At 41.0% G+C, this 26,789-nt stretch overlaps 2 protein-coding genes across 4 annotated transcripts in view; both read right to left on the minus strand.

Moving 5' to 3' along the window:
• Window positions 1-9,646, minus strand: part of GOSR1 (golgi SNAP receptor complex member 1) — a 37,395-nt gene extending 27,749 nt beyond the window's left edge. Inside the window, exons 1-4 of one of the 3 annotated variants that reach the window (XM_056127368.1) lie at window positions 9,497-9,646; window positions 7,094-7,208; window positions 1,531-1,618; window positions 758-865 (exon numbers count right to left, since the gene is read on the minus strand). In XM_056127368.1, the coding sequence (XP_055983343.1) occupies window positions 758-865; window positions 1,531-1,618; window positions 7,094-7,208; window positions 9,497-9,527 (342 nt within the window). In that variant the 5' untranslated portion in view covers window positions 9,528-9,646. Of the gene's footprint in view, window positions 1-757; window positions 866-1,530; window positions 1,619-7,087; window positions 7,209-9,496 lie in introns of all 3 variants that reach the window. The other 2 variants (XM_056127367.1, XM_056127370.1) reach the window with 2 other exon arrangements.
• Window positions 9,647-20,644: 10,998 nt separating this feature from the next.
• Window positions 20,645-26,789, minus strand: part of CPD (carboxypeptidase D) — a 74,522-nt gene continuing 68,377 nt past the window's right edge. The window contains exon 21 of the mRNA XM_056126603.1: window positions 20,645-25,246. Coding sequence (XP_055982578.1) covers window positions 25,020-25,246 — 227 coding nt within the window. The 3' untranslated portion in view covers window positions 20,645-25,019. The remainder of the gene's footprint in view (window positions 25,247-26,789) is intronic.

The following is a 26,789-nucleotide window of genomic DNA, read 5'->3' on the forward strand; positions in this document are numbered from 1 at the left end:
TTCCATAGTTTTTCTATAGTAAGTAAGTAAAGGCCTTCCCGTTGATCATCGATTTGCTCGAGCAGGCCCAGTAACGTCTCCATTGGAGATTTTGTTGTTACTGTGTTTGGCATATCGAATACATCACGGGTGGCTTGCCAGGCTCTGCCGTGCAGGCGAGATACTCTCGGTAGCTTGCCGGGCTCTCCGAGAGGGGCGGAGGAATCGAACTCGGGTCGGCCATGTTGGCTGCGTGCAAGGCAAACGCCCTACCGCTGTGCTATCGCTCCACAATTTAAAAAAATTTAAGAACTGTGATTTGCAAAGTTATTGACACCATCAGTGTCGACTTCCTTCCACCAGTGTTCCTATATTTCATCCCGTCCCCAAACTCTGACCACATCCCCCCCTTCCCCAACCCTGCCGCAATCTGTCAACTTGACAGGCACATTACCAAGCTTCAGTGGCTACAGCTTAGATTTCATGTTTTCAGTGTTTGGGGGTCTGTGTTTTGAAATCTGGCAATAATAGTCATGCGTATCACCAGAATAACTGAAGTCCTGACCAGAAATCAGAGGTCGCTCTTGGCTGAAGCACCCAAACGGCCGTGCCATGGGGCTCACAATTGATGTGTAGTGCTGCAAGGGACTGAATATGACCTTTCACTGAACTATATACCTCCCTTTAAAATCATGGAATCATTACAGCTTAAACGTATTCTATTTAGGATACACACAAATTTCCATGGTAACATAAAATCACAAGTGCAACATGTTACCTGCAGGATGTCTCTGTGCCGCTGTAACGTGTGCATCAGTGCTGCATTCAAGGAAGGAACACCTGCATTGTTGGTATATTCTGCCATCTTATCATTTACTCCTGTGAGCTAAAAAAGAGAAAAGGAAGATCAACAGAAATATTTTAGATAACACTAAAAAGACAAAAGTTAATTATTTGCCAGTATGTCCTTTTAGCTGGTAGCAAAAATAAAACACCAAAAAGAAAAAACAAATAAACAAAAACAACAAGAACCAAGATATGAGCAGAAAAAGATTCTGTGTTTCTCCCAATTTATCCAAGCCACAAGACTTGGAAATGGATGTCATCAAATTCAATGCCATGGAAGCATGCATCTTGAATGGATAATTTCAGTAAACGTGTATTCATTGATATAATGAATATTACACTGGTGAAGGGAACACTGTACTTCTGAAACTAGATTATAAATAACTGTATACAGTTGTTTTTTTATCAAGGTGATTTGCTAAATGTAGCCTGCCCACAGGGCAGAGTCTGGCAAACTCCCCGTGGCGTACCAAATATGCCAAATACCAGTAACAATGATGGGTCTCATTCTCCTAAAGAGCCTTGAATATAATCTCAGGGCTAGGATGAAAGAGACGTTACTGGGGCCTGCTCGAGGCAATCGACGAATAACAGGATGATGAAATGAAATGAAATGATTTGCTAAAAACATTTAAAAATATATAATGGGTATCATGATAAGTATACAATTCCTAGCAAAATAGCCATTTAAGAGAAGGCACTTACCCTTGCCAAAAGTTGTTCAATCTCAATTGCCATTGTTTCAAACATTCTATCTTGGCTTGATCCATTTAAAAGGGGTGTTGTATCAGAGCTAAAGAGAAATTCAAGAAAGAGAATCTACTCTTAAATGTAATCCTTTAAAACACACTTAAATAAATTACTCTTAAAGAGGTCAAGTGGTATCCTGAGACAGTCTATGTTTAAGAAACCATCATTATTCATAGTTCATAATATTAAATTCAGTATAAAATATGACTAAAATCTAAGACTTTCCCAAATCAAAAAATGTAAATGAGGACTGGAGCGATAGTACAGTGGGGAGGGCGTTTGCCTTGCATGTGGCCAACCTGGGTTCGATTCCCAGCATCCCATATGGTCCCCCGAGCATCTCCAGGAGTAATTCTGAGTGCAAAATCAGGGTAAACCCTGTGCGTCGTGGGTGTGACCCAAAAAAGAAAAAAAATGTAGGAGGAACAAGAGGAATGACAGCTCAAAACTTTGCATGCTGGTGGCTCAGTTTTGATACCCAGCACTGTATGCCCAGACTATTCAGTCACACTAGGAGTAGCTCCAGAGCCCTCTGGATATGGTCCCTAACTAAAGATAGTGATAATGATGACAATAATACTAACTAGTGTAAAAAACCGCAAATGATTCTTTACTATTACTTAAATGAAAGTTAGTTAAGCAATGGCAGTATCCAAATAAATACTGACTTTAGAGGAACAAATTATGTGAAAAGAAAAAACTGTAGAGCTATACATCAGAGTATAAAGGAGGCATACGTTACAGGACTATTAAGGACTGATCTTTAAAATTCTTTTATTTTTTTCAATCTTTAATTTTTTTATCCCAAAGCAAATATGATTTCTTAGATTTCTCAAATGATATATTATCACCTAAATGGCTCAACACAAATTCTAGTTATCCTAAACATAGATAAAATCCAACAGTAACTTGCTTTCCAATTGTATTGAAGCCTTTGTCCTGCCTATGACAGTGCCAGGGTGTGGTAAAAGAATTTTTTAATACATCAGCATAACACTGATAGGACTGGGCGTGTTCAGGGCGGTATGGCTATAGACATCAGCGTATCATACACTAGCTACTACTACTTCCCTTCTTGTACATGTCCACAATAATAGTCAAAAAGTAGTTAATAAGGAAGAGTCACTTCAGTGTACTTAAGGTAGGTAAGGTAAAGGCCCTCCCGTTGTTCGTCGATTTGCTCGAGCGGGCCCAGTAACGTCTCCATTGGAGACTTTGTTGTTACTGTGTATGGCCGACCCGAGTTCGATTCCTCCGCCCCTCTCGGAGAGCCCAGCAAGCTACCGAGAGTATCTCGCCTGCACGGCAGAGCCTGGCAAGCTCCCCGTGACATATTCGATATGCCAGACAGTTCAGTGTACTTAACATGTTTTAAGTATCTATCTAATTTTGGGGCATGAAAGATAAAGGCACTTGCCTTGCACCAGGCTGACCCAGTTTGATAACCAACATCACATATAGTCCTCCAAGCATCATCATAAGTGATCCCCAAGCACTGTAAGATATGACTCCCACCTTCAAAAAAGGTAACATGGCTTGCTAAAATAAATATCTAGACTTCTTTAGTAATGTCTGAGCCAACCCAAGTTTCTTCGATTCTTTAGAGTAAGCCTATATCCTCACCTACAGAAAAAAGCAATGGACTAAAAAGGGAATGGGGAAGGACACTATGCCTTATAAGCACACATACACACAATGTCTAAGATATGTGCAGTGTCTGCTGCAGCGAAGATGCTCATCAGAAACTTGTTAGGTAACGAGGAAGCAAATCTCTACATTCACCATTGTCAGGCAAGTTCCTAAGTCCAGGAAATAGCCCGAAAAATTATTTTTCTGGAGAATAACTATCATTCTCCAGGAAACTATTATTCAGTTAAATTTAATTCAATTCATAGGGGCTGGAGAGAGTATGGCTTACCTTGCATGCAGCTGACCCAGGTCTGATCCCTAGTATCCCATATTCATATATAGTGGTCCCCTGAGCACTGCCAAGAGCAATTCCTGAATGCAGTGTCAAGAATGACCCCGGGGTGGGGCCCCAAAACAAAACCAAAAAAATTCAATTCGATTCATAGATGTTTTTCAGATCATAAAATTCTCAAAATACATTAAAAAACTAATCCTGGGAGAAAAGTTATGGTCCTGAGCTTTTTTTATTATAACAAACTTCCAATCTGGTTAATAAAGTACTTTAGAAGCATTATCTAATTGTACCTTTTAACAAGCAGGAATTTTATTTTTAAAAAACTGGGGGGATTGGAGAGTGGGATACATCTAGTGATGCTTAGGGCTTACTACTGGTTTTGTACTCAGCGATCACTCTTGGTTTCTGGTGCTAGTCAACCAAACGCTATGCCAGAGATTAAAGCTGAGTCAGCTGCTTGCAATGCAAGGTTTTGACCACTGTACTCTCTACAACAAGTAGGAATTTTAAAACTGTACTCACTGCCACATTCATCTGGAGAACCATATTCTGGAAAAATGCTTTCCAATGATTAAAAAAAAAGTTCATTTTATGGAAAAGATTGCCATCACTTGCCAAAAAAACAGGTGATACACTATAAAGCAAAATCAAAACTGTGACATGCAAATAGCTTATTCTTAGGTCTAAGACTCAACATGTTGGTCATGCTACCTCTAACTTTAATTCTTTAATACTAGGCCCTAATTAAACAGAAGCAACAATCTGGCTACAGTGTTAAGGGGAATGAAGATGGATTCAAATCCAATCTCAATTTTCATTGTTTTGTTGGCTGAAAAATATTTCACACACTAAGAATCCTTTAAAAAAGATGTGAAATGGGGCTGGAGTGATAGTACAGCGGGTAGGGCATTTGCCTTGCATGTGGCCAACCCGGGTTCAATACCCGGCATCCCACAGGGTCCCCTGAGCACTGCTAGGATTAATTCCTGAGTGTAGAGCCAGGAGTGACCCAAAAAGAAAATAAATAAATAAAAAAGAAAAAAGATGTGAAATAAAAAAGAGGGTAACAACTAAAAAACTCTGCTACCAGCAACTCATCTGATAGGTATATAGAATATTTTTTTCCACAATTATGTTGCCAGCAGCTTTTATATTAAACTCTTATAACACGGGATGAGTATCTCATGACAGCTTTTAAAAACGTTCATTAGTAAAAATTAGAAACCATGTTCAGCTATATAGAGTAAATTAAATTCATGGCACTCACCACTTCTCTCAAAGATAACGTTAAACAAAAAAGCAAGTGGAAAATGTAGTAGGCTACTATCAGTTGTTTTTGGGTGGTAGGGTCTACAGCCAGTGGTGCTTAGGGCCTACACCTGGTAGTGCTGGGAGGCGAGGGAAACCACATGCAGTGCCAGGTACTAATCTGGGCTGGACATACGCAAAGTAATTTCAAGCAACTTAACTCTTGTACTATCACTCCAGCCCCAACTACCAGCTGTTCAGGAAACACAAACATATGTACTAAAAATATATGGAGATTATGAGAAGGGAGAAAATGGAATGCTATCACGGGCTTCAAGTGAACTGAGAATGATTATTTCTCTACTTGGAAGACACGCAGATGGGAACCCAGACCTTTCTAAGTAACACCAATGTTTCCTATCCTTCTGTTTTTTTAAACAACTGAATGGCCTAATGAGAGCATAAGAGGGGCCAGAGAGAACGAACATACAAGGTAAACCTGTATCCTGCCCGCACGGCAAAGCCTGGCAAGGTACCTGTGATGTATTCGATATGCCAAGAACAGTAACAGCAAATCTCAGAATGGAGACGTTACTAGTGCCCGTTTGAGAAAATCAATGAACAACGGGAGGACAGTGCTACCAGTGCTACCTGGAGTTTACTCACAAGTACCACTGGATGCGGCCCAACACCCTCTCCTCAAACAAAAGTGAGAATAAGATTCAAAGATAAAAATATATATGTACTTTTCACATTCAAAGTTCAATAAAATATAAAATAAAATTAAAATATGTACTTTTCAAATTTAGTATTCACATTCAATATACTATACTGTTATGTTTCAAAATGAATTAAAAATAAGTCTATTGTATTTAGTAGTGAGGGTATATGCTGCATTAGATTCATTATAAACCATCAGAACAGCAGTATGAATACCTTGCATTTGGGTAGTCCCTTAGCTCAATTGAGGATATAATACAATATGGGTAAATATTAGACCATATTTTCTTACATTTGTTCAATTAGAAACACTTCTGATAGAGATGCATTCTTCTTTTTTTTTTTTTCCTCCTCTTTTTGGCCATACCCGACAATGCTCAGGGACCACTTTTGGCTCTGCACTCAGGAATCATTCTGTGCAGTGCTCAGGGGACCCCATATAGGATGTTGGTGGTTGAACCTGGGTTGGGCTGCGTGCCAGGCTAGCGTCCTACCCTCTGTACTATCTTCTTTCCAGACCCACAGACTCATCCTTTTTTTTTTTTTTTTTGGTTTTTGGGTCACACCTGGTGATGCACAAGGGTTACTCCTGGCTCTGCACTCAGGAGTTACTCCTGGCAGTGCTCAGGGGACCATATGGGATGCTGGGAATCGAACCCAGGTTGGCCGCGTGCAAGGCAAACGCCCTACCCGCTGTGCTATTGCTCCAGCCCCCAGACTCATTCTTAAACCTTAGCAGTTCCCTCCTAACATTGTCACAGTTGTTGCCTAAGCATCACAAAGAACGGTTTGTCTCAAGAATTAGAAAAAATTGGGGTGGGGGTATAGATTTGCTGGAGAGATAGTTTAGAGGGTACGGCATTGGCCTTGCATGCAGGCCAATCTGGGGTTCAATTCTGTCTCCCAAGCCAGAGCCAGGAATGAGCTTTAATCACTGCTGCGTATGACCCCCCCCAAAAAAAATTAGGAAAAAAATGTTACAAATGACTAAAAGATAAGTTGATCATTAACAAAGAAAATAAAACACTAAACACTGGGCGAGAAAGACAGCTCAAGAGGCTGAGTGCGGGCTCTGCACGCTAGAGGCCTGGGTTCTACTCCTGGCACTACAAGGTCCCCCATTCACCCCTGGGAGAGGACCCTAAGCACGTCATCAGGTGTGGTCCAAAAAATAACAACAGGGGCTGGGGCAATAGCACAGCAGGTAGGGCGTTTGCCTTGCACGCTGCCGACCCGGGTTCGATTCCCAGCATCCCATGTGGTCCCCTGAGTACTGCAAGGGGTAATTCCTGAGTGCAGAACCAGGAGTAGCCCCTGTGCATCGCCAGGTGTGACCCAAAAAGCAAATAAATAAATAAAATAAAAAAGTAACAACAACAAAAACTAACAAGGACTGAAAGAAAAAAAAAACACCCCACCAATTTTACCAAATGACTAAGTTTGGAGTTTTATATACTTGCTTTGTTTTTAATACTTAAAAGGTTCTAAAACTTTTAAGAATGTGGCTGGCTGAGAAGCAGAGCACAGCTTCATGTGTAGGAGTCCCAGGGTTCTGCATTCTCAGCACAGCCTAAAAATTAAAAGTAGCATAAGACATAAAAAGATAGAATCTGGTAGTACCTATACCTGTCGCGTCTTCCATCTCGGGCACTGCTGTGGCTGTAACTTGTACATAGTTTACTGAAGGAAACTAGTTTCAGGTCAAGTTCATTTTCCAACTGTCGAGCCTGTTTCCTGAGATCTTTTAACAAAATTACAAAAGCAAATAATTAGACACAAAAGTTCATCGGTAGACATGAACATCACAAAACTTTCAAGAAAGCTATGCAAATCATCACATACTGATCTAGTTGTGCCCCTCCCCCATAAGGAGAACTATTATGAGGAAGCCAAAGACTTATCCAAGAAAATAAACTATCAATCAAGCTTCAGATAGGACAAGGGAATAAACAGTGGGAAATGCAAAATTTTAGCTTCACCCAAAAGACAACTTGACAACAAAATTCCTACCACCCATGAAATTATTTCTAAGCAGTAACCAAAATTTTATAACTTGAAAGAAGGAAGAAGAGACTGTAAAGGAACTGAATATGGTTTATCCAGCATTTTATCAATTTCACAACTTTATAAAAGTAAAACTAAAACTGCTTTGACAGGGATTTTTCTATCTCATTATGCTCCAAGTTTTATTAGTCTTACAAAATTCATTTTCCCCCTTTCTTTTTTTGCTTGTTTTCTGGACCACACCTAGGTATGTTCAAGGATTACCCATGGCTCTGCATACACCCAGAAATTCCTGGGGGATGGAGGGAGGTGCAGGAGGGGGGATGCCAGGGATTGAACCCTGTGGGTCGCAGGCAAGGCAAGCGGTCTAGCCACTGTACTAATGCTCCAGCCCTTGAAATTCTTTTCTTATTCAAGCATATCTTAGTGACTGAGAGTAACCAAAAAGTAATTGACTGAGATTTTTTTAAACAGCCAATAAGCCACAACAAAATTGAAGAGTCTGAAACAATAAATGTGCTCCTAGAGAGGCCAAATGAAGCACAGAAATTTAACATACACGAAAGCACAGTCTTAAAGGGGCAGAAACAAAGGAGCAAGCCAAATGAGTGGTGTAGCTGGCATCTAAGGCTGACCCAGTCTAAAAACCCACATGGAAATACTCTCACAGCAAAAGAGAAGAGAAATGGTGTAAGGATCTTATCTTTCCAGAAAAGAGAAACGTATTCTCTCAACAACATACTATCAACAACCAGAAGTAGGAAGCTGAAAAATACAGTGGAGTATTCGCCCAGAGACCAAATCTCGGAATTCCAATCCAGTCTAAGGTTCTGAAAGTCTGAAAACTGGCACTTTCATTTTCTTAACAAACTAATCTCTGAGTCTAAGTTTTTTGTTTTCCAAAACCTCATGTTGCACAAAAAAATCTCTAGGGACTTCCTATGCATTGAAAGACGACGTGTTTAAAACCACCTGGCACAGAGTAAAAGGTATCAACAAAACGGCTATAATTATTACAAGGTGGTTCAAAAAAAAAACACCATAAGCTAATGACAAGTAGTAAAATATTTTCTAGCTGAAATGCCTATTTCCAACAGGCACTTTAATACACTTTAAACCAAACGCATGCTGTCCTGCCATCAGTTAACTGTCTTCTTGATAGAGAACAGCAAGGAAGAAGCATTTTGCCAAGTATGACAGGCACGTACGAAGGACTTTAGAATTAAGGTGACAGCGACAAAGCTGCCGTTCTCTGTGATGGTTTCCAGGGGGAAGGCTTCGGACGGAAGTCACAGGAAACAAATCTTAAAAAGGGGGGGGAAGGGTGCTGAAAGTAGTTTCTCTGTTGCGACGGGGCAAGGCGAGCTCCAAGAAACACAGAAGCCTCCGGGCTTCGATTGCTGGCGCGCACTCGACCGGACCGCACGATCGGGGACGAAATAAGCCCAGACCAAGTAGCCAAACCACAGCGGGGTCTGCGGGGATTACAGTTCATCCCGGTCCTCTCGCCTTCGCCTCTGGACACACTCGAGCTCCAGAGCAGAAGGGGGGGAAATCCTGTCCTCAGCCTTCCCGAGCGCCGGGCCGGCCGGTGCTCGGGTCCCCGCGGGCGCCGGGGACCCTCCTCCCTCGACGAGCCGGACACACAGTTCCGGCTTTCTCTTTTCCCACAGTGACCTCGACTCCACGGCGCTGATGCTCCGCTCTCCGCGGCTCAACAGTCATTTCCGCCAAGAGCCCCCCGATCAGGAGCCCCCTCCACCACCGTCGCAGCCTCCTGGGGCCCCCGGCGCCCGCCGGGCTCCGCCCGCCGCCCCCCAGCCCCTCGACCCGGGCCGCGGATCCGCCCCCTGCCCCGGCCGCTCAGTTTTCTCAGCCCTCAGCTCCCGGGCTTGTAAGGGACAAGGCCCGCCCCTCAACTTGGCTCGAAAGGTCAGACTCTCCCCTCTGTTGCCTCCCCCAAGACCCGAACTTCATTCAACCGTCCGCCAGCCGCCTGGACCCGCCCGGAGGCCTCGTCCTCACCTTCCCAATAATTGCTAGTTCCTGCCGCCATCTTTGTTGTCCAACGTCAGTCGGGAGAGGAGAGTGGAGGCGTGCGAGCCAGAGAGTCACTCCGCGCGTCTTCCGCCCTGGCGCGAGGACCTATGGGATACATGATCCTCCACAGACATCGCCCCCTGGCGGCTCAGTAATCATCGTACAGGCTTTGAGTCGTGGGTCCAGAAGCGCTCCCAGAGCTCCAGCGCCTGGCACTTCCTTTATACCCTCTTAATCCCTTTAATTTTTGACACCAGAAAAATCTTTTTTGTTCTCAAATACGGTCTCGGTCCCCAAACCATCAACATCGCCCTCAAGTTGGCTTATTCTCTTGATATCAAGAGCTTACTTGGTTGAAAAGAAAGTCATCCTCAGACACGTCCCCGATTGCCTCACGCCCCTCCCAGGTGTGTTGAGCCAGTTTTTAGAGATTTTGCGAGAAGTCCTTTATTTGTAACGATTCTGCAGCATGATGTCCTGACGTAATTTCTTCAGAAGATGATGTTCACTGTGACCAAAGTAGCAAAATGTTCTGAGAACTGGATGTGCCTGTGATCATCCAGTCTGCACAACTGTGCTCAAATGCTTCGGAGTCCTGAAGGTACAGTGGGTAGAGCATTTGCCTTCAACGCAGCCTACCCCTGTCAGCACATGTGGTCCCCCAGCCCTGCCAGAAGTGATGCCTGAGCACAGAGCCAGGAGTAAGTCCTGAGCACCACCAGGTGTGGCCCAAACATATATACATATATATGTATGTACACATATGTATGTAAATATTATATATAATGCACTGCACTGCACTGTCCTCCTGTAGTTCATCGATTTGCTCGAGCAGGCCCAGTAATGTCTCCATCATTGTGATGAATAAATATAAATAAGATATATGATTTATATTTAAAATACACCCACAGCATGTCCCGAAGAGGCCCCAAAGAAAATCTCAATGAAATGGTCCTTCTGCTGAAATTTCTCCCAGCTAATCAAGGACATAGAGCGCTTCCTACCAGACAGAGATAATCATACAAAAAAATTGGGGCTGGTAGACCTAAATTTTTGGTTGCTGAACCACAAGCAGGAGGTTGCGGTGAGAGCAAACAAATTTGGTAATTAGGTTAAGAGGACAAAGAGCAAATACCAAGATTACTGGTAGAAGTCATGGCTGGTAATACTGGTTTTCTCTCTGTTGTTAAAAGCCATAGAGGTCAGATCTAGGATAAGTGATGGAAGGTTACAGGAGTTTGTGGCTCAGACCCCGTTTTAGTGATGATTACCTGAAAGTAGGGGCAGATTAACCAGTGAAGCACATTGACTGTAGAGTATGGCCATCAATAGAATAGAATCAGGATTCAGGTTGGTGTCTTTCATTTTCTCTTCTTTTCTATTCCTTTCAATTTGCTCGAGCAGGCCCAGTAACGTCTCCATTGTGAGACATGTTGTTACTGTGTTTGGCATATTGAATACGTCATGGGTAGCTTGCCAGGCTTTGCCGTGCGGGCTAGATACTCTAGGTAGCTTTCCCGGCTCTCCAAGAGGGATAGAAAAATCGAACCCAGCTCGGCTGGGCCGGCTGTACGCAAGGCAAATGCCCTACCGCTGTGCTATCACTCCAGCCCTATTTCTTTACCTTTTATTCTTTTTTTCCCTTTTGAATTTTATTTTCTCTCTCTCTCTCTCTCTCTCTCTCTCTCTCTCTCTCTCTCTCCCCTCCCTGCTGGAAGTGCTCAGGAACTGTTATTTGCTCTGTGCACAGGAATCACACCTGAATGTGCTTTGTGTTCACTTAAAAATCAAATTTTATTGTGATGCAACTTCTCAAGTATTTGCCTGTACTCTCCTCTAATTCCATGTCTTTAAATTTACTTTCTGGAGACTTGTCCTTTTCCTTGAGAATTAATTCCATTACTACCCCCCAACCTCCCACCCCCTCACCCCCCAACAATTGCAGGCAGAATTTTTCTGCTTATTTACCTGGGTTAATTTCTTTTATTTTCCTGCAGATGGCACTGTGGCTTTAGTGTTGGAGTTTTCCTTTGTTTTTACGACTGAAGGGGAATGGGAGAATGATAGAGACGATGCGATAGAAAACTCTTACTAAAAGGGAAGTGGTAAAAGGTAAGGTAAAGGTAAAGGCCCTCCCGTCGATCGTCGATTTGCTCGAGCGGGCCCAGTAACGTCTCCATTGGAGACTTTGTTGTTACTGTGTCTGGCATATCGAATACTCTCGGTAGCTTGCCGGGCGGAGGAATCGAACTCGGGTCGACCATGTTGGCTACGTGCAAGGCAAACGCCCTACTGCTGTGCTAAAAGTGGGGTGGGAAGGAAACAATCAGTGGGGTAGCGCCACACTCCGCGCCTTCCCTCTGCAACCTTGCCTCTATTTGTGCTGAAAGTCTGTATTACAGTTCTCTAGCTCAGAAGTGTGGTCTGATCAGCTGCACTGTTTCCTGAATGAGAGTGGAAGGGAACTGGGTGATCCAGCTCCAGCTACCTACAGTACCGGGACTCAGGTTGTTTTTTTGTTTGTTTTGTTTTTCTGAGAGCATGATTTATGCTAGCTGCACAGTCTTTTACCTGTTTGGAAAGTCACTGATGTTACAAGTTACTACTTCCGTCATCTCAGCCTCCCTTAGTAGGGTCGGGTGTGCCTACAGTTAATTGTGCCCAGCACGAACCTTGACACTTTAGAAAGGTCTTCACTGATTGATTCCACATACTCCCCACTCCCACCTCCCACCCCTCATTCTCTCAATTTCATGCCTCATTCACCCGGCTTCAGACATAGGATACAAATGTCTCTCAGACAAACCAGGGTATGAGCCACTAAGGGCTTTTTTCTTTGTTGATAGTTCTGATTGTACTTTAGTGGGGAGCTTCCCTGACCAACATACATTCTGCTGCTTCTCTGGAAGTTCATGCCATGTTTTCTTATTCACTCATCTACTGGGAGATTGGATTGTTGCCCTATCTTGGATATTGCAAATAGTGTTGCAGTGAATACAAGCGAGCATATATCTTTTCAAATTAGAGTTTTTCTCTTCTTTGGAGAGAGGGCTAGAGGTTGGATTGGGGGATTGTAGGATAACACTATTTTGTCCTTCCTTAGGTAGCTTCGGTTTGTCAGGTCACACCCATCTAAGGACTTGTAAGCAATGTCCTTTCTGTGTGGACACAGGAAGACAGTTAATATTGTGCTTTGTAACTTGGGAGTTGATTAACTTCGAATAATATACTACTGGGCATATGATTTCTTGACTCAGTTGCCTTTAGTTCCTAGCACCCCAAAAGCAGGGTCCCGACGAGGGACTGAATGGACCCAGGGCAAGCGGTGAGCTACCCTGGCATTGAAATGGGCCAGGCCAAAGAACCACGATACTCAACTATAAGTTGAGGGCATGATCATGGACAAATGCTGTCATGGTCCAAAAGTAAGTAACGACGAGACTAGGACCCTGCTGGAGCTAGGAAGATTAACCTGGCCTGAGGACTGTGAAATGTATAGTGAGATGTTCTCAGGAAGAACCAAACTAAATTTATATCTCTTACTGTGCTCATACAGAATGACATTGCTAGAAATATTAGAAGCAGATTTATTACAACTATTTAAGTAGATTACTAACTGAGGGAAGAACACACCCTTGTTGGGATCCCACCCTTGAGCGGATCTCCTAGTAATCTGAAGTAATCTCTGTAGATGAGATTTTATCCTTGAGTTAATCTCCTGGAGGAGTGGTTTTACCTCTCTTTGTTGATTCGTCAGTATTCAACCCACCTTTATGTCACCGCCTTATGTGACTGCTATATAAACTAAGACGTAAGCTCGGAGAGAAAGTCAGAAGCGAGAGAGCTCGGGCTCCAGAGATCCAGAGTCAGAGCCAGAAGGAGAGAGGTTCCAAGATTGGGGCCAAGGAGAGAAAGAGGCAGAGAAAGACAGGAGTGAAGAGGATTGGAATAAATTACTATTGACATAGACTGGCCTGGCCCTTGTTTCTTCTTCCGTCTGCCCTTGGCCAACAGCCGTTCCGATTCAGGCCACACACAGCGGCTCAAGAGCACTGAACGCAGGCGGTGAGACAGTGCCATCCAGTGAGCCCGTGAACTCACAACCTTCGTCGTTATAGGATTTTACAGGGGATCATCGATTTTTTTTTGTTCATTTTGCAGGTTTTTGTTTTGTTGGGGTGCACACCTGGCAGTTCTCGGGGACTACTCCTGGTTCTGTGCTCAGGGATCATTCCTGGCTATACTCAGAGGTACTGGGGATCACAGTCAGTCACATGCAAGGCAAGCACCTTACCTAATGTACCATGTTCCCAGTTCCTCATTTTACAGTTTATAATTCAAGCTGCATGTAAGAAAAATTTATGGCAACATGTTCTCAAAAGTTTCTTTTCTTCTTTTTTTATTTTGCTTTTTGGGTCACACCTGGCAATGCACAGGGGTTACTCCGGCTCTGCACTCAGGAATTACCCCTGGTGGTGCTCAGGGGACCATATAGGATGCTGGGAATCGAACCCGGGTCGGCCGCGTTCAAGGCAAATGCCCTACCCGCTGTGCTATTGCTCCAGCCCTCAATAATTTCTTATGTTTGCCCTTTCCCTTTCCTACTTGGCCAGATTTGGTTTTGCCTTCAAGGATCTTTTTGCAGTCTTGTCCAGCTTTAATCTAGTAATACCACCTTGCTGGGGCAGGTGCCCAGAAGGACTGCTATTACTTCTCCATCCACTGAATTTTTTTCGCTGAAGATGGGATATTTTGTATGTTTGAAAAGAGGGGAGGACATCATCCTCCTGCAAATGGGGAAAGTTGCTTTGAAAACACTTCTATGGTTCTTACTGTGGTCAAAAGTCACAAATAAATTAAGCTTCATTTTGGTTATTCCCCTTCAGTGATGCCCACAGAGAGGAAGTATTATAGTTGCTCAATTTTTTATTTTTGGGGGGATAGGGGGTTGAGCCATACCCCCAATGTTGCTTAGGACCCACTTTTGTCTCTGGTGTCTCTCCTGGCAGTGCTTGGGACCACGTGGTGGTGGGGATCAAACTTATTTAGACCACATGCAAGGCAAGGGCATTCCACTGTATTTTTGCTCCAGTTTAATTATTCGTATTTTGAGAAATGTTCATAGAGATTGCACCAATTTGTTTCCGCAAACAATATACATAGGCAACTTTCTCCCCGCTCCTACCAAAACTTGTTGTTTCTGGCTTTTTAAAAGAAAGCTTATTTTGGGAGGTGCTGGCACTCAAATCCCAGACCTTGCATATACATGGCACGTGCTTTACCACTGAGCCATATCTCTGGATAGTTTATTCTCATAGTTGTGACTTGTTTTCATTGTGTTTTACATTTCCCTGACAATCAGCATATTTTCATAGACCTTTTGGCATCTGCAGGTCTTCTATGGTGAAGTGCTAGTTCAGCTCTTCTCTGCATTTGAGAGGGGCTCCAAAGTGGTACCAGAGACTCAGTGTCCGTTCCTGGTGATTCTCAGCCAGCTGGCTGGCGGATGAATGTGAGGGCCTGAGAATGAGATACTTCCATACAAAGTCCATACAAAGTCTGTACCTGAGTCCCTCTGCTATCTCCCCAGCCCCTTCTCTGGACTTTTTGATGAGGTTGTTCATTTCCTTTTCATTATATTTTTGGAGTTCCTTATATATCTTGGGTATTAGCCCTGTCATATGTATGATGTGTGTTTATTTTCAGGGTTTTAGTATGATATTAACCCATTTGCTTAATTTTGCTTTTGTTTCGCTTGCCATCGAGGTACAAATGCACAAAGGAAGCAGACCTGGGTTTAATCCCCAGCACCACAAACCCTGCTAGGAGTGATCCCTGAACACAGAGCTTGGTGTAAGTCCTGAGCACTGCTGGATATGGCTCAAAAACAAACAAACAAACAAACAAAAAGAATGTTAAAAAAACAGAATGTTAAATAAAACAATGTTATTTAAGATCATTTCCAGGACTGTTAAAGTGTAATTTCCTGCTATTCCATTATCAGGAGTGAGTTTAATGTCTTGGTCTAATTACTATTTCTTTGAAGTTATTTTTCTTTGCTTACTTTTTCTATTTTTGTTTGGTGTTCAGTAGTTTCGTGTGCTATAGTGTAGGCATTTTTCTTACTTGGACTTGAGCTTGATCTAGAAATCATCAATTTTGAAAAATTTATTATACTTGAAAAGTTTCATTTTCAAATAGGAAATAGAACATAATGAAATGTTTCATTCTTTCTTCTTTCCCCCAGAACTCTAATTACCAAGCACTAATCTCATATAAAATTCACATTTTTATTCATTTTTAGCTTTTTTATTGGCTGAGGTTCTATGGTTTGTAATATTGTTAATGATGATTTCCCATATATATAATTATCAACACCAAATCTATCACCAGTGTACCTCCCTGCCTCCTCCAAGGAATGAGTGCCCCTCCCTTTCAACCCATCCTCCAAACTCAATGGAAAATCATATTGCCAATGCTTCTTCATATTTTGCACTTTTGATCTCTGTGCTGCATGAGAATTTTTATGAATCTATCTTCTAGTTTTTGTTTCTGTGCCCAACTGATATTAAAACTATTCATTTTAATTTCTGTATTTTTCATTTCTAAAAAAAAAAACAGTAAAGGCCCTCCCGTTGATCGTCGATTTGCTCGAGCGGGCCCAGTAACGTCTCCATTGGAGACTTTGTTGTTACTGTGTCTGGCATATCGAATACTCTCGGTAGCTTGCCGGGCTCTCCGAGAGGGGCGGAGGAATCGAACTCGGGTCGGCCATGTTGGCCGCTTGTAAGGCGAACGCCCTACCCGCTGTGCTATCGCTCCAGCCATTTTCATTTCTAGAATCTCTATTTTATAGTTTCCTATAGGCAGATTCTAACCTTGTATATGAAAGCAATCAGTGTGTGTTTTACAGTATTTGAAAATTGCAACACAAGAAATCAGTGTCACTTAATCACTTAATCACTTAACTTCCCGTTAGTCGTCGATTTGCTCGAGTGGGCGCCAGTAACGTCTCCATTTGTCCCTGTCACGTGCTAGTGTAGCCCAATGGCATCTGTTCGCTCCAGGAACATGAAGGGCCTCAAATCGATCGTTCAAGATCTTGACGAAGAAGTCTGACCATCTGGTAGGTGGGCGGCCACGCGGTCTTTTGACATCCCGTGGAATCCAATCAGTAACAGAAATCAGTGTAGGATGTTTTATACTTCTGACTAGAGTGTCTTTATTTCTTTACGCGATCAGAGATCTTTGTCCATGTTTGGTTCACTCCCTGGAAAATTGCGGTTACTTCCAAATCTAAGGTAAAGATATGCTCCACCAAAAATCTGTGTTTTATCCTGTCATCTAAAAGCAAGACCACATGGCTCGACCCCTGTACCAACCCAGCTTTGCACAACTGGCTAAATTCCAGACATTATAATACTTCTTATGCCCAGTCCTTCTTTCAAAAGTGATTTGACCATTGCCTGCTCTATTCTGATTCCTATCTTTACCAATTCCTTTGGGTAGCTCATCATGCTAAATCAAAAGCCTGTGATCTTGTAAAACTCTACCAGGAACCATATAATCTCTAAGTGACAATGATAATGGAAAACACTGGAGATTTTTCAAATATTTGAAATCGTAGTTCTGATATAGCAATTTAGATCCTCCCATGACTCCTGGACTCTTGGACTCAACCTCAATAACAGTCATAGAATATAAATCATGTCATAAAATTTATACTATGAAATATTTTCCTACATCTTAAAGTTTCCAACATCTGCTTTTGCATCTTAAAGTTTTCTACCTGCTGGGAATAGGTTTCCTGCTTTGGCCTGATCCCCCGGGCGGCTAAGTGGCCATCATTCTCCAGAGGTCATTGGACAGTCAACTTTGGGCTCGCACTGATGAAGGGCCTCATGGGATGGGGGTGGAGCTGACCCTTTCCTCCCCTCCCCAACGAGACCCCCCAAGTCGCCACCCACAAACGGCTCTCTGGCTCCTGATCAAGCTGTTTTAACAGCCATGATCGCAGAGACTCAGGAACAAATCTTGGAACCCAGCAGGTTTTGGCCGAAATCCTCCAAATTTAATTGTTAAAATTTCGGAGCTCCAAAATCTCGTGGCCACTACTGTGGCCATGTGACATCATATGTTTGTTATTCATAACCAGTAATAGAAAACAAATTGTCTATGATTGCCTTTTCGGAAGACCTGAGTGTTGGCGTAAAATCCCAAATAATAATGGTGGGTATGGTGTTGAAATATTGAATGTAATCAAAGTAGAGAGAGAGAGAGAGAGAGTAATGCAGAAATCATCTACCCCACAGGTAGGGGGAGGGTGTGGGATAGGGGGCATACTGGGGTTTTTGGTGGTGGAAAATGTGCACTGGTGAAGGGACAGGTGTTTCATCATTGTATGAGACTTAAACCCGAAAGCTTTGTAACTGCTCTCACAGTGACTCAATAAATTTATAAAAAAGAAAAAAAAAAAGTAAGGTGGAGTTCATCCCCAATTCAATCAGCCTAATCAATGGCTGAATAAATAGCAATACTCCTACATTAAAATAAAAAAAATTTTCCACCTGCAACTTTGACTTTACTATGACCTCTTCATATTTCTCCTAATCAAGTTAATACTGTTTTTGCTGAATTTGAGGTATCCACTTAAAAACTCCCCTATTCAACCACCCTACTTAATTCTTTAAATTATTTTTTAATAATTTTAATAGTTATTTATTGGCTTTTTTGGGTCACACCTGGTGATGCTTAGAGGTTACTCCTGGCTCACCACTCAGAATTTACTCCTGGCATTGCTTAGGGGACCATATGGGATGCCAGGGATGGAACCCAGGTCGGCTGCATGCAACAAATGCCCTACCCACTGTACTGTCTCTCTGACCCCAACCACCCTATTTTAATTAACTTAACCTTTTACTCTTCTGGCTTCAATCATCCAGGCTGCCCTCTACACTTTAACAACTTTTGTTTGACTTTGTCAACATTTGTTTGCGCAGTACAAACAGGATTCCATCTGACCCTAGACAAAATGCCAAAGTAGCAACAGGCTTGCATTACATCTTATGAACTACCATAGGTTGTAACTGTGATATTAAGGTTAAAATTGGGCTTTATTAATTGGTTTCATTGCTGTAAAATTTTGACAGTTTTGGGGGAGATGGCATACAAAGAAGTGTCCAGGGCTTACTCCTGGTTCTGTACTCAGGGATCACTAATGGCAGTGCTCTAGGGACCATATCAGTACTAGAATTGAAGTGGGATGGATTGGCTACATGCAAGGCAAAAGACTTTGATCCCTGTACTTTCTCTCCCCTGGCAATTTATGGTGTATTTTTAATGTTTGCAATAAACAGCATTGAATCAACCGACATTCTCATTGCAAGTGAGAATGAGAAATGAAGACCTACACAATGATATCTTTTCATAATTCAAGTGAGCACCATTATCTATTGAGAACAATATATGAGGAGATGAATAGAATCAGCACATGACTGTCTATGATATTCAGTTATGAATATACTGAGAAAATTTCAGGGAACTGTTTTAAACCTTGGGGTGGAAAAGAACTATTATCACTGTTCAGACTTTTGGTTGCAATTAAATACGGCAGTTTTCACTTAATAAACAATCTAATTTCACCTAAATATAAATATGAAGCAATTGGCACACTTTTTAGAATTTGCTACTTTCCTATAGACAATCTATAGACTCAAGATAGCTTTTCTCTTTTTAGTGCTCATATCTAGGGAAATCTTCTAAAAGGAAAAAAAGACCTCCAAATCTTTGTTAATATTTTTTAATAAAGACAACAAAAAATGAATCAAAGGGGCTGGAGAGAGAGCACAGCAGGTAGAGCGCTTGCTTTGCATGCAGCCAATCTGGGTTTGGTCCTCGGCATCCCATGTGTCCCCTGAACAGTCAGGAATGATCATTAAGTGGAGATCTGGGAATAACCCCTGAGCACTGCCAGATGTGGCCCCCAAAAGAGAATCATAAATCAGCAAATCAAAGTGATTATTACCAGTATTTCCACTTTGAGTCAAATGTTAATTTTATACCCACTACAATCCTGTCAAGCATTGTTCTTCATCAGGTAAGGAAATCAGGATTCGATGTTTTGATTTATTTTTTTTAAAATATAAGGCAACATAGGAAGCAAGTAGCAGAGCAAAGAGCTAATCAGATTCAACTCCAAAGTCAATCCTGAATCTTTGTCATACTTACTCTACAGCAGAGGCATTGCAAAAAGGGCACCCAGTCACTACTGAAGTACAGTTTGTTCTTAACTTCCTTACTACCCTCCTTCCTTCCTTTCTCCCTTCTTTTTTCTCCTCCCCTCCCTTTCTCCCACCTTCCACCCTCCCTCCTCCTCACTTTCTACCTCCTTCCCTTCCTTTCCCAGTGCCGTCCCTTCTGCTCTCCTATGCTTCTTCCCTCCTCTTTCTGGTCACATTCTGTGGTGCTCTGAGCTTACTTCTGATTATGCATGGGGATCACTCTTGATGGTGCTCAGGGGATGGTACGTAATGCCACAGATCAAACTGGGATCAGCAATGTGCAAAGCAAGCATCTTAACCCCTGTACTATCTCTCCAGTTTATTCTCATTTCTATTTCTTTGGTCTTGACTATGAGTCCATGTCGGCAGTCTTTGCTTCTTTGATAATTCTGCTTTCCTAATTCCTACAAAAGCAGTATCAACAAAATGTTCCTAATTGAAAAGGAATGCTGAATTCATCACTTCTATGCCTAAAAGTGCTAGGACACATTACTTTAGTCTTACTTGAAACAAAGGAAACATACATGTTTGAAATGTAAAAAGAGCTCATAATTCTTTTCCACTGACAGCTTTGTGTGGAATGATTGGACATACATCAATCTAGCTGAGCTACAAATAGCTGGGTATTATATAATACTATTTTATAAATACAACTTTCTTTTCGGTGAACTCATGAAGGCAAGAAACTCTATATACCTCATTTGTAGCCTGGTACTATTTTTCACCTTAGGATAAATAGAACACAAAATGCATGAACTTTCACAATGAAACAGTCACTTTTTTTCTGATCTATTTCTGATCTAATTTTCTTGAAAAAAAAAAGATTGGGACAAAACACAAAGAAAGACAAACATCGTAAAATAACTTTTATACAGGATTAGTAGATCTGTTTACATATAAAAAAACAGAAAGGACCTCATTACAGTTAGATTTCACATAAATTACACAGATTGACTTTTTAAAACTACTATTCAACTTCATTTAGTCCCTTTTAAAAATTCATTTGAAGGCACAGTGCATGAAATAAACCAAACTGAAGCACTTGAGATGAATGAGTGTTGGGAACCTCATATATAGAGAGAGCTAAGATTGTTCTGGAGCTGGGTAATGTCATTCTTGAAAAAAAAGGAACGCTGATATGCTGATTCATTTTTATTTTTATTATTTTTTTGTTTTGGGTCACACCTGGCGATGCTCAGGGGTTACTCCTGGCTCTATACTCAGGAATTACTCCTGGCAGTACTTGGGAGACCATATTAGATGCTGGGATTGAACCTGGGTCCCCACGTGGTAGGCAAGTGCCCTACTCACTGTACTACTGCTCCCGCCCTGGAATGTTGATTTTTAATCAGAGCACAAAAACCCTCTATTATGTCACATCTCCAGAAAATCTATAGCATGGCCAGCACAGGATGTAGCTTGTATATTTGTGTTATGCCATTTTAAAAAGTCTTAATCATACGTATTTACATAATCTATATCCAATTTTCTCAAATGGTAGGGTACTCTCAGATTTCATGATACGTCAAATCAAAAATCAACTAAGATAATTTCATTTTGGGAGTGGGGCACAAGTGGCAATGCTCAGGGCTTACTCCTGGTTCTGCACTTGAGAACTATTCCTGGCGGTAGTTGGGGTACCATACGGGATGCTGGGGATTGAACCTGGGTAGGCTGTGTGTAAGGCAACTACCTTCTGTATTATCGCTCCAGTCAATGAGGACAATATTCTGAAAGTCAAGTGGAGTATTAATTATTGCTAAAAATAGGTGAAATCAGTATTTCTTCATGAACCTTCGAAACCCAGATTCAGATGACATTAACCAAGGGCCCTAAACAACCCTCCCTCCCCTCTAGTTCTCTTAAATTAAAATAAATCAGAAACTTGGAGTTACAAAACAGTTGCTAGATATAAACCATTGAACATCAATCACTGTGGAATCTTTCTGTAATAACAATAAAGTTGCTACTATTAAAAACAGTTCCACTCGAGAACCATAACATAGGACACTATTACAGCATTCCATAACCAGAAAGATTGAATACAGCGGGGATAAAATCTGGCACACGCACACTTCTGATAACAAGAAGACAGAATGAATTATTTACTTCCAAGAAAAAATTAAAATGGAGGAGCAGGTCACGGTTACTGAGTAACCTGGTGTTAGCTCAGAAACACAGTAAGCTCAGGCATAAGCATTACCTTTTATTTGTAAACTTATAATTAGTTTTAAGCTCAATATCCATTAATTCAATGTCTCATTCAGGTGAAAGTTACCAAAGATGAATCAATCACACTGGGTTCAAATATACATTATGTTTCCATTATGGAGGATGACAGACTCCCAAAATGAATTCCCTCCAGTGAGAACTGAAAGCATTCCTTAACTGGACGAGGTTCCAATCACCACCCAAATAAGTTCAGTAACATACATGAAAACCAAAGGTCTTCATTCTAAAATTAACTGGAGTTCAACTTACTGAACTGCATATTCAGCACATTTGTACAAGCAGTCACTTAAACATTACCTACTCAATCACTTTGCTTTTATGTAGGAGCTTGGAGGAGGAAAGGCTTACAAACCGATCACAAAAGGACAACCCAAACAAACAAACAAACAAAATCAACCAACAAAACATGCCTTGTGAGTCAAGATAGGCACAACTCCGATTTGGGCAAATTTCTTAATACTGTGATTCTTACTTCCACCACTCTAGGGAAATGAGAAAGTCTCTAGGAGAAACACTGAAGAAATGCATTCCCCATCCCCTATGGCTTCAATGCCTAAAGCAGTTAATGTGATCTACAATGAGAGACCACAAATAAAAGACAAAGCAGGGCTGAGAACACAGTAGTCACAATCCTGTATGTACATTCATCTTAATAGCTAACACAGGTGGAGAAGGCTTTATAGCACAACACATTATTTTAGAAATTCATTAAAGATTTATAGCAGAATTTGGTTTTCCCTTCAGCAAAAAATTACTAAAAGAGCTATTTATATATTTATTTATAAAAAAATCATACATGCTTAAAAGGCATGACCTCCAGTCACTGATATATAGCTAAAGATAAGGTCAACTGAAGGGAGAAGTGAATTTAAAAGGCATCCTGTAGTGAAGACCAAGGCTAAGATAGTAAAGGTTATCACATCAACTATTTCATTTCTACCTGCAGTGTCCCAAACAAGGCCAGTCACGAAGAGACCCCTGGTCAGCTCTGCACTCCTAAAAATAAAGCTGTAAAGAACAAATACCACCATGGTATCCTCTAAAAGAATGGTTAGAAATTAAATCATATATACCAGGTATGTGTGGTTTTAGCACCTCACAAAATCTCTTCTCTGTGTGTGTGGTGGGATTAAAATGGGGTAGCATGGGTTCAAAATTTAGAGCTGTTAATCACAAGATTAATGAAAGAACAGCTTGACCTTCAGCCATCCAGATTTAATGCACACACTGACAAATGCGATGATTTCACTATTCTTGCTAAACCAATTTGTTTTTGTTCTTGTGACATCCCTGCTCTGTGCTCAGGGATCCATATGTGGTGCCAGGTATTTGCTCTAAGGTCGTGGTCATGGACACCGCATGCAAGGCAAATGCCTTACTTCCTGCACTATACAACTGCCAAATCTTTTTATAAGGACATTTTGTGTACATTTTTTACAGAACTGAGTTGCATAATCTACATGGGTGGTAAACCATTCCCCTGAAGGCTTTGGGATAATCAACAGCAATGGATATCCAATGGACAGAGAATACAATTTGAAAAGATGAAAGTAAGTTTTTTGATCCCCTGAATTAGTACAAGTTCAGCAGCAACTTGGCCATAACCACGTTCAAAGGTATTAAGCCATTATCATTGGTAACACTTATACTTACAAAAAGCATACTTTCCATTGAGAAGCATGATATAGCATACATGAGAAAATGTAAATCTTCAGGTCTTTGCAGTAACCTGACTGGCAGTGAAGATCACACTCTCACCTTTGTTATATCACATGGCAGTCCACAGTTTGCACTTTGTTTAATGGAGGAAGCCATATTTAAATGCTTTCAACTCAACATCGAATAAAAAAAGTTGACCAAAAGGAGACCATATCAAGTGAAATATCAGGACCAAGAACCCAATCAATTACAGAGACCTATTATGAATAAGACTGGCCAACTGATTTCAATATCAATATGCTACTACAGGGCACAGACTTGGGCTGAAGCAAGAACTGTTGATAATTTTGTAAAATGTACAAGCATATCTTGTCCACTCTTGATATGGATTCAGTAGGATTCAGATCTTGCAGATTGCTGGGACATCTGGAAACCATACGCGTACAGCACAGAAAAAGGTTCAAATTTAGCAAATATGAAAGAATCAGGTTTTACTACAATACACTAGTGCTTCACGGATAAAAGCAGCAGCACCGGTGGGTTTTTACCAAGTGAAAAGATAGGCAACATGAGTTTTGCTAGGTCTCCCTCTCAGCTCCACTCAAATGGACTCTTTAGATCTTTTACAACAAAGTCAGTAAGTCCTCCCTTAAAAATGGGGATATTTAGAACTTTGCTGACCCTTGGAAGAGAGGTAGTGATATCCTGCTTAGAGCAAAGCTCTTCAGTTCTGATCAAGCCCTGGAATAGGCAAAAGCCAAATGCAAAAAAGCCCATTTATTTTCCAAATATTGTATTTTAAAATCAATTCAGCCTTCATTAAACCTGAACAATAAAAGAGAATTCCAGCTTTTTAATAACTAGAAAAGGTACTCTTCAGTTTGTTGAGAAAACCTTGAGTTTTTAAAGCTATGTGTCAGATTCTGATCTCTATCCCTGCTTTAATGTTTATGGATTCTTTTGGCCATTGAAAATTAAAAAAAAGCTAAAGCCACTAGTAAACGTCCAGTGTGCAAAATACAACATCCACTAGGTGGCTTTATGCAGTTATCACATAAGCTTCAAATAGCTCATCTTAAATTAAAAAGAAAAATAAAGTGGCTGTTCCATCTCTGCTGCATAAATAGAAAGCAGATTTTTTTTTAAAGGTTAGAGTATTTTAAGGAAGGGAAGTTAAAAACTGCCAGCCAAATTCACAGAGAATAGAAATTTAGCAAGTTAACTTCCCAAAGCTCTTTGAAGAAGCAAGACAGTCTATCTTCTTAACTGCAGTTGTCTCCCAAAAGGAACTGTAGTTTTGCTTGGTACTTATGCTGGGAAATACGCAAGGCTGTGAGTCAGTGTTTGCTAGAATATAATGTTTCTTCTTCAGTGTCCGTTTCATCCTGGAACTCATGACTTAAGAGGGATTTCTTCGAGCCAGTTGACATCAGGCGAATTTCATCTTCATATTCATCATGATGCTGCCTGAGCCGATGGAAGCCATCCTTGTGTCTGTTAGACTTGATTGAGCAGATGCACCAAATAATGCAAGCTGTTAGGATCAACGCCGACATCGTGGCACCTGCCAAACAAAACCAGCATGTGAGTCACATTCCTACTTTAAGACTGGAAATAATCAGTTGCCTACAGCGGCACTTTTTATAATCTTTGCCTTATTTTTATTTCATGCACTTAAAAAAATACACCCTTGTATCAGTATAGCATCAGAATGTATATGTTGTATAAAATTAGAAAGATAGAGATAAGCAAAAATACCAGTAAATCATCCCCCAAATTTTCACATTTCCTTTAACCAAAGATTCATTTTTGAATGGTGCCACCTCCCAGCAGTGCTCAGGGTCCATGTGAGGTCAGGATCAAACTCAGGGTCTTGCACAATTAGACTTGTGTTCTATTACTTGAGCTAACTCCCTGGAGCCCAGAAATCATTTTTAATAACCCTAGTACATATTTTCCCAGGTAATTATACATGCATGCAGACATATATGCATTGTTTATCACTGAAATCACAGTGTGTTGTTACCTTTTATCAATAACTTCTTTTTCTTTCCAATAAATTTTCATCTCCTCCAAACTTCATCATTGTATAAAACATTTATATATAAGGTTGTCTGAAGAAGAGTCTTAATTACAGAGGCCAGAGAGATAGTACAGGGGATAAGCGGTTTGTCTTATACAGAGCCTACTTGGGTTTGATTGTCAGCACTAAATTTGGTCCCTCAAGTCTCACCAGGAATGACCCCTGAGCACAGAGCCAGAAGTAAGCCCTAAGTACTGATGGATATGACGCTCTCCCAAAAAAAATTTTCATTACTACAATAATGATAGCAAAAATATATATATAAAATGAACTAATGGGAGCAAATGAATGGTAGAGCCAGATTTAAACCTTGGCTGAATCCTAGCACTTGTATTTCTAACCGCTTAGTGATCTAATCCTTTTTTTTTTTTTTTTTGAGGCAAGGCAGTTCTTTATTGAATGAAATTTACTTAGAAAGATGTGAGGGGAGAGAAAGAGAGGACTACATGTTCAAGGAAGAACATGGATCTGAGAGAGGAAGCCTGACCCACTTTTTTATTTAGTCCAAGCTAAGATCTCTAAACATTCTACAACAGACTCAATGATGTAACCATTTCTCACTTAACTAAGGATCTCTCCTGAACACTAATAAAACTTATTTTGTATGAAGTTTAAATTGCCTTTACATATAAACCAAAGTTCAAAAAGATACAATAAAGCAAGCATTTATAATTCTATCCCTTATTCCTAATCCCTCAGGAATTCAAGTTACATAAGCACTAATTCTGAAGAAAATGAATGATTTACTCCTCTAGGATCTTCAAAACAGAAAAAAAAAAAGGACAATAAAAGTCAAAAGGTACTTATGATTTTCCCATAAAATGAATCACTCATTCAGCTCTCAACTCTTAAGTAAGATCATGGCTCTAGGGGCTGGAGATACAGAAAGATTCCTTGTTTTCTCAAAGCTCATATTTCAATGAGAAGAGATGAAATAGTAAGAAATAAATGACTAAATATATGATATAATGTCACATAATGCTAAGTGCTAGAATAGAAAAAAGAAGGTGTCTGTTTACTATTT

The sequence above is a fragment of the Sorex fumeus genome, unplaced genomic scaffold (assembly GCF_029834395.1).
Source record: "Sorex fumeus unplaced genomic scaffold, SorFum_2.1 ptg000063l, whole genome shotgun sequence".
In the NCBI taxonomy this organism is placed as follows: Eukaryota; Metazoa; Chordata; class Mammalia; order Eulipotyphla; family Soricidae; genus Sorex; species Sorex fumeus.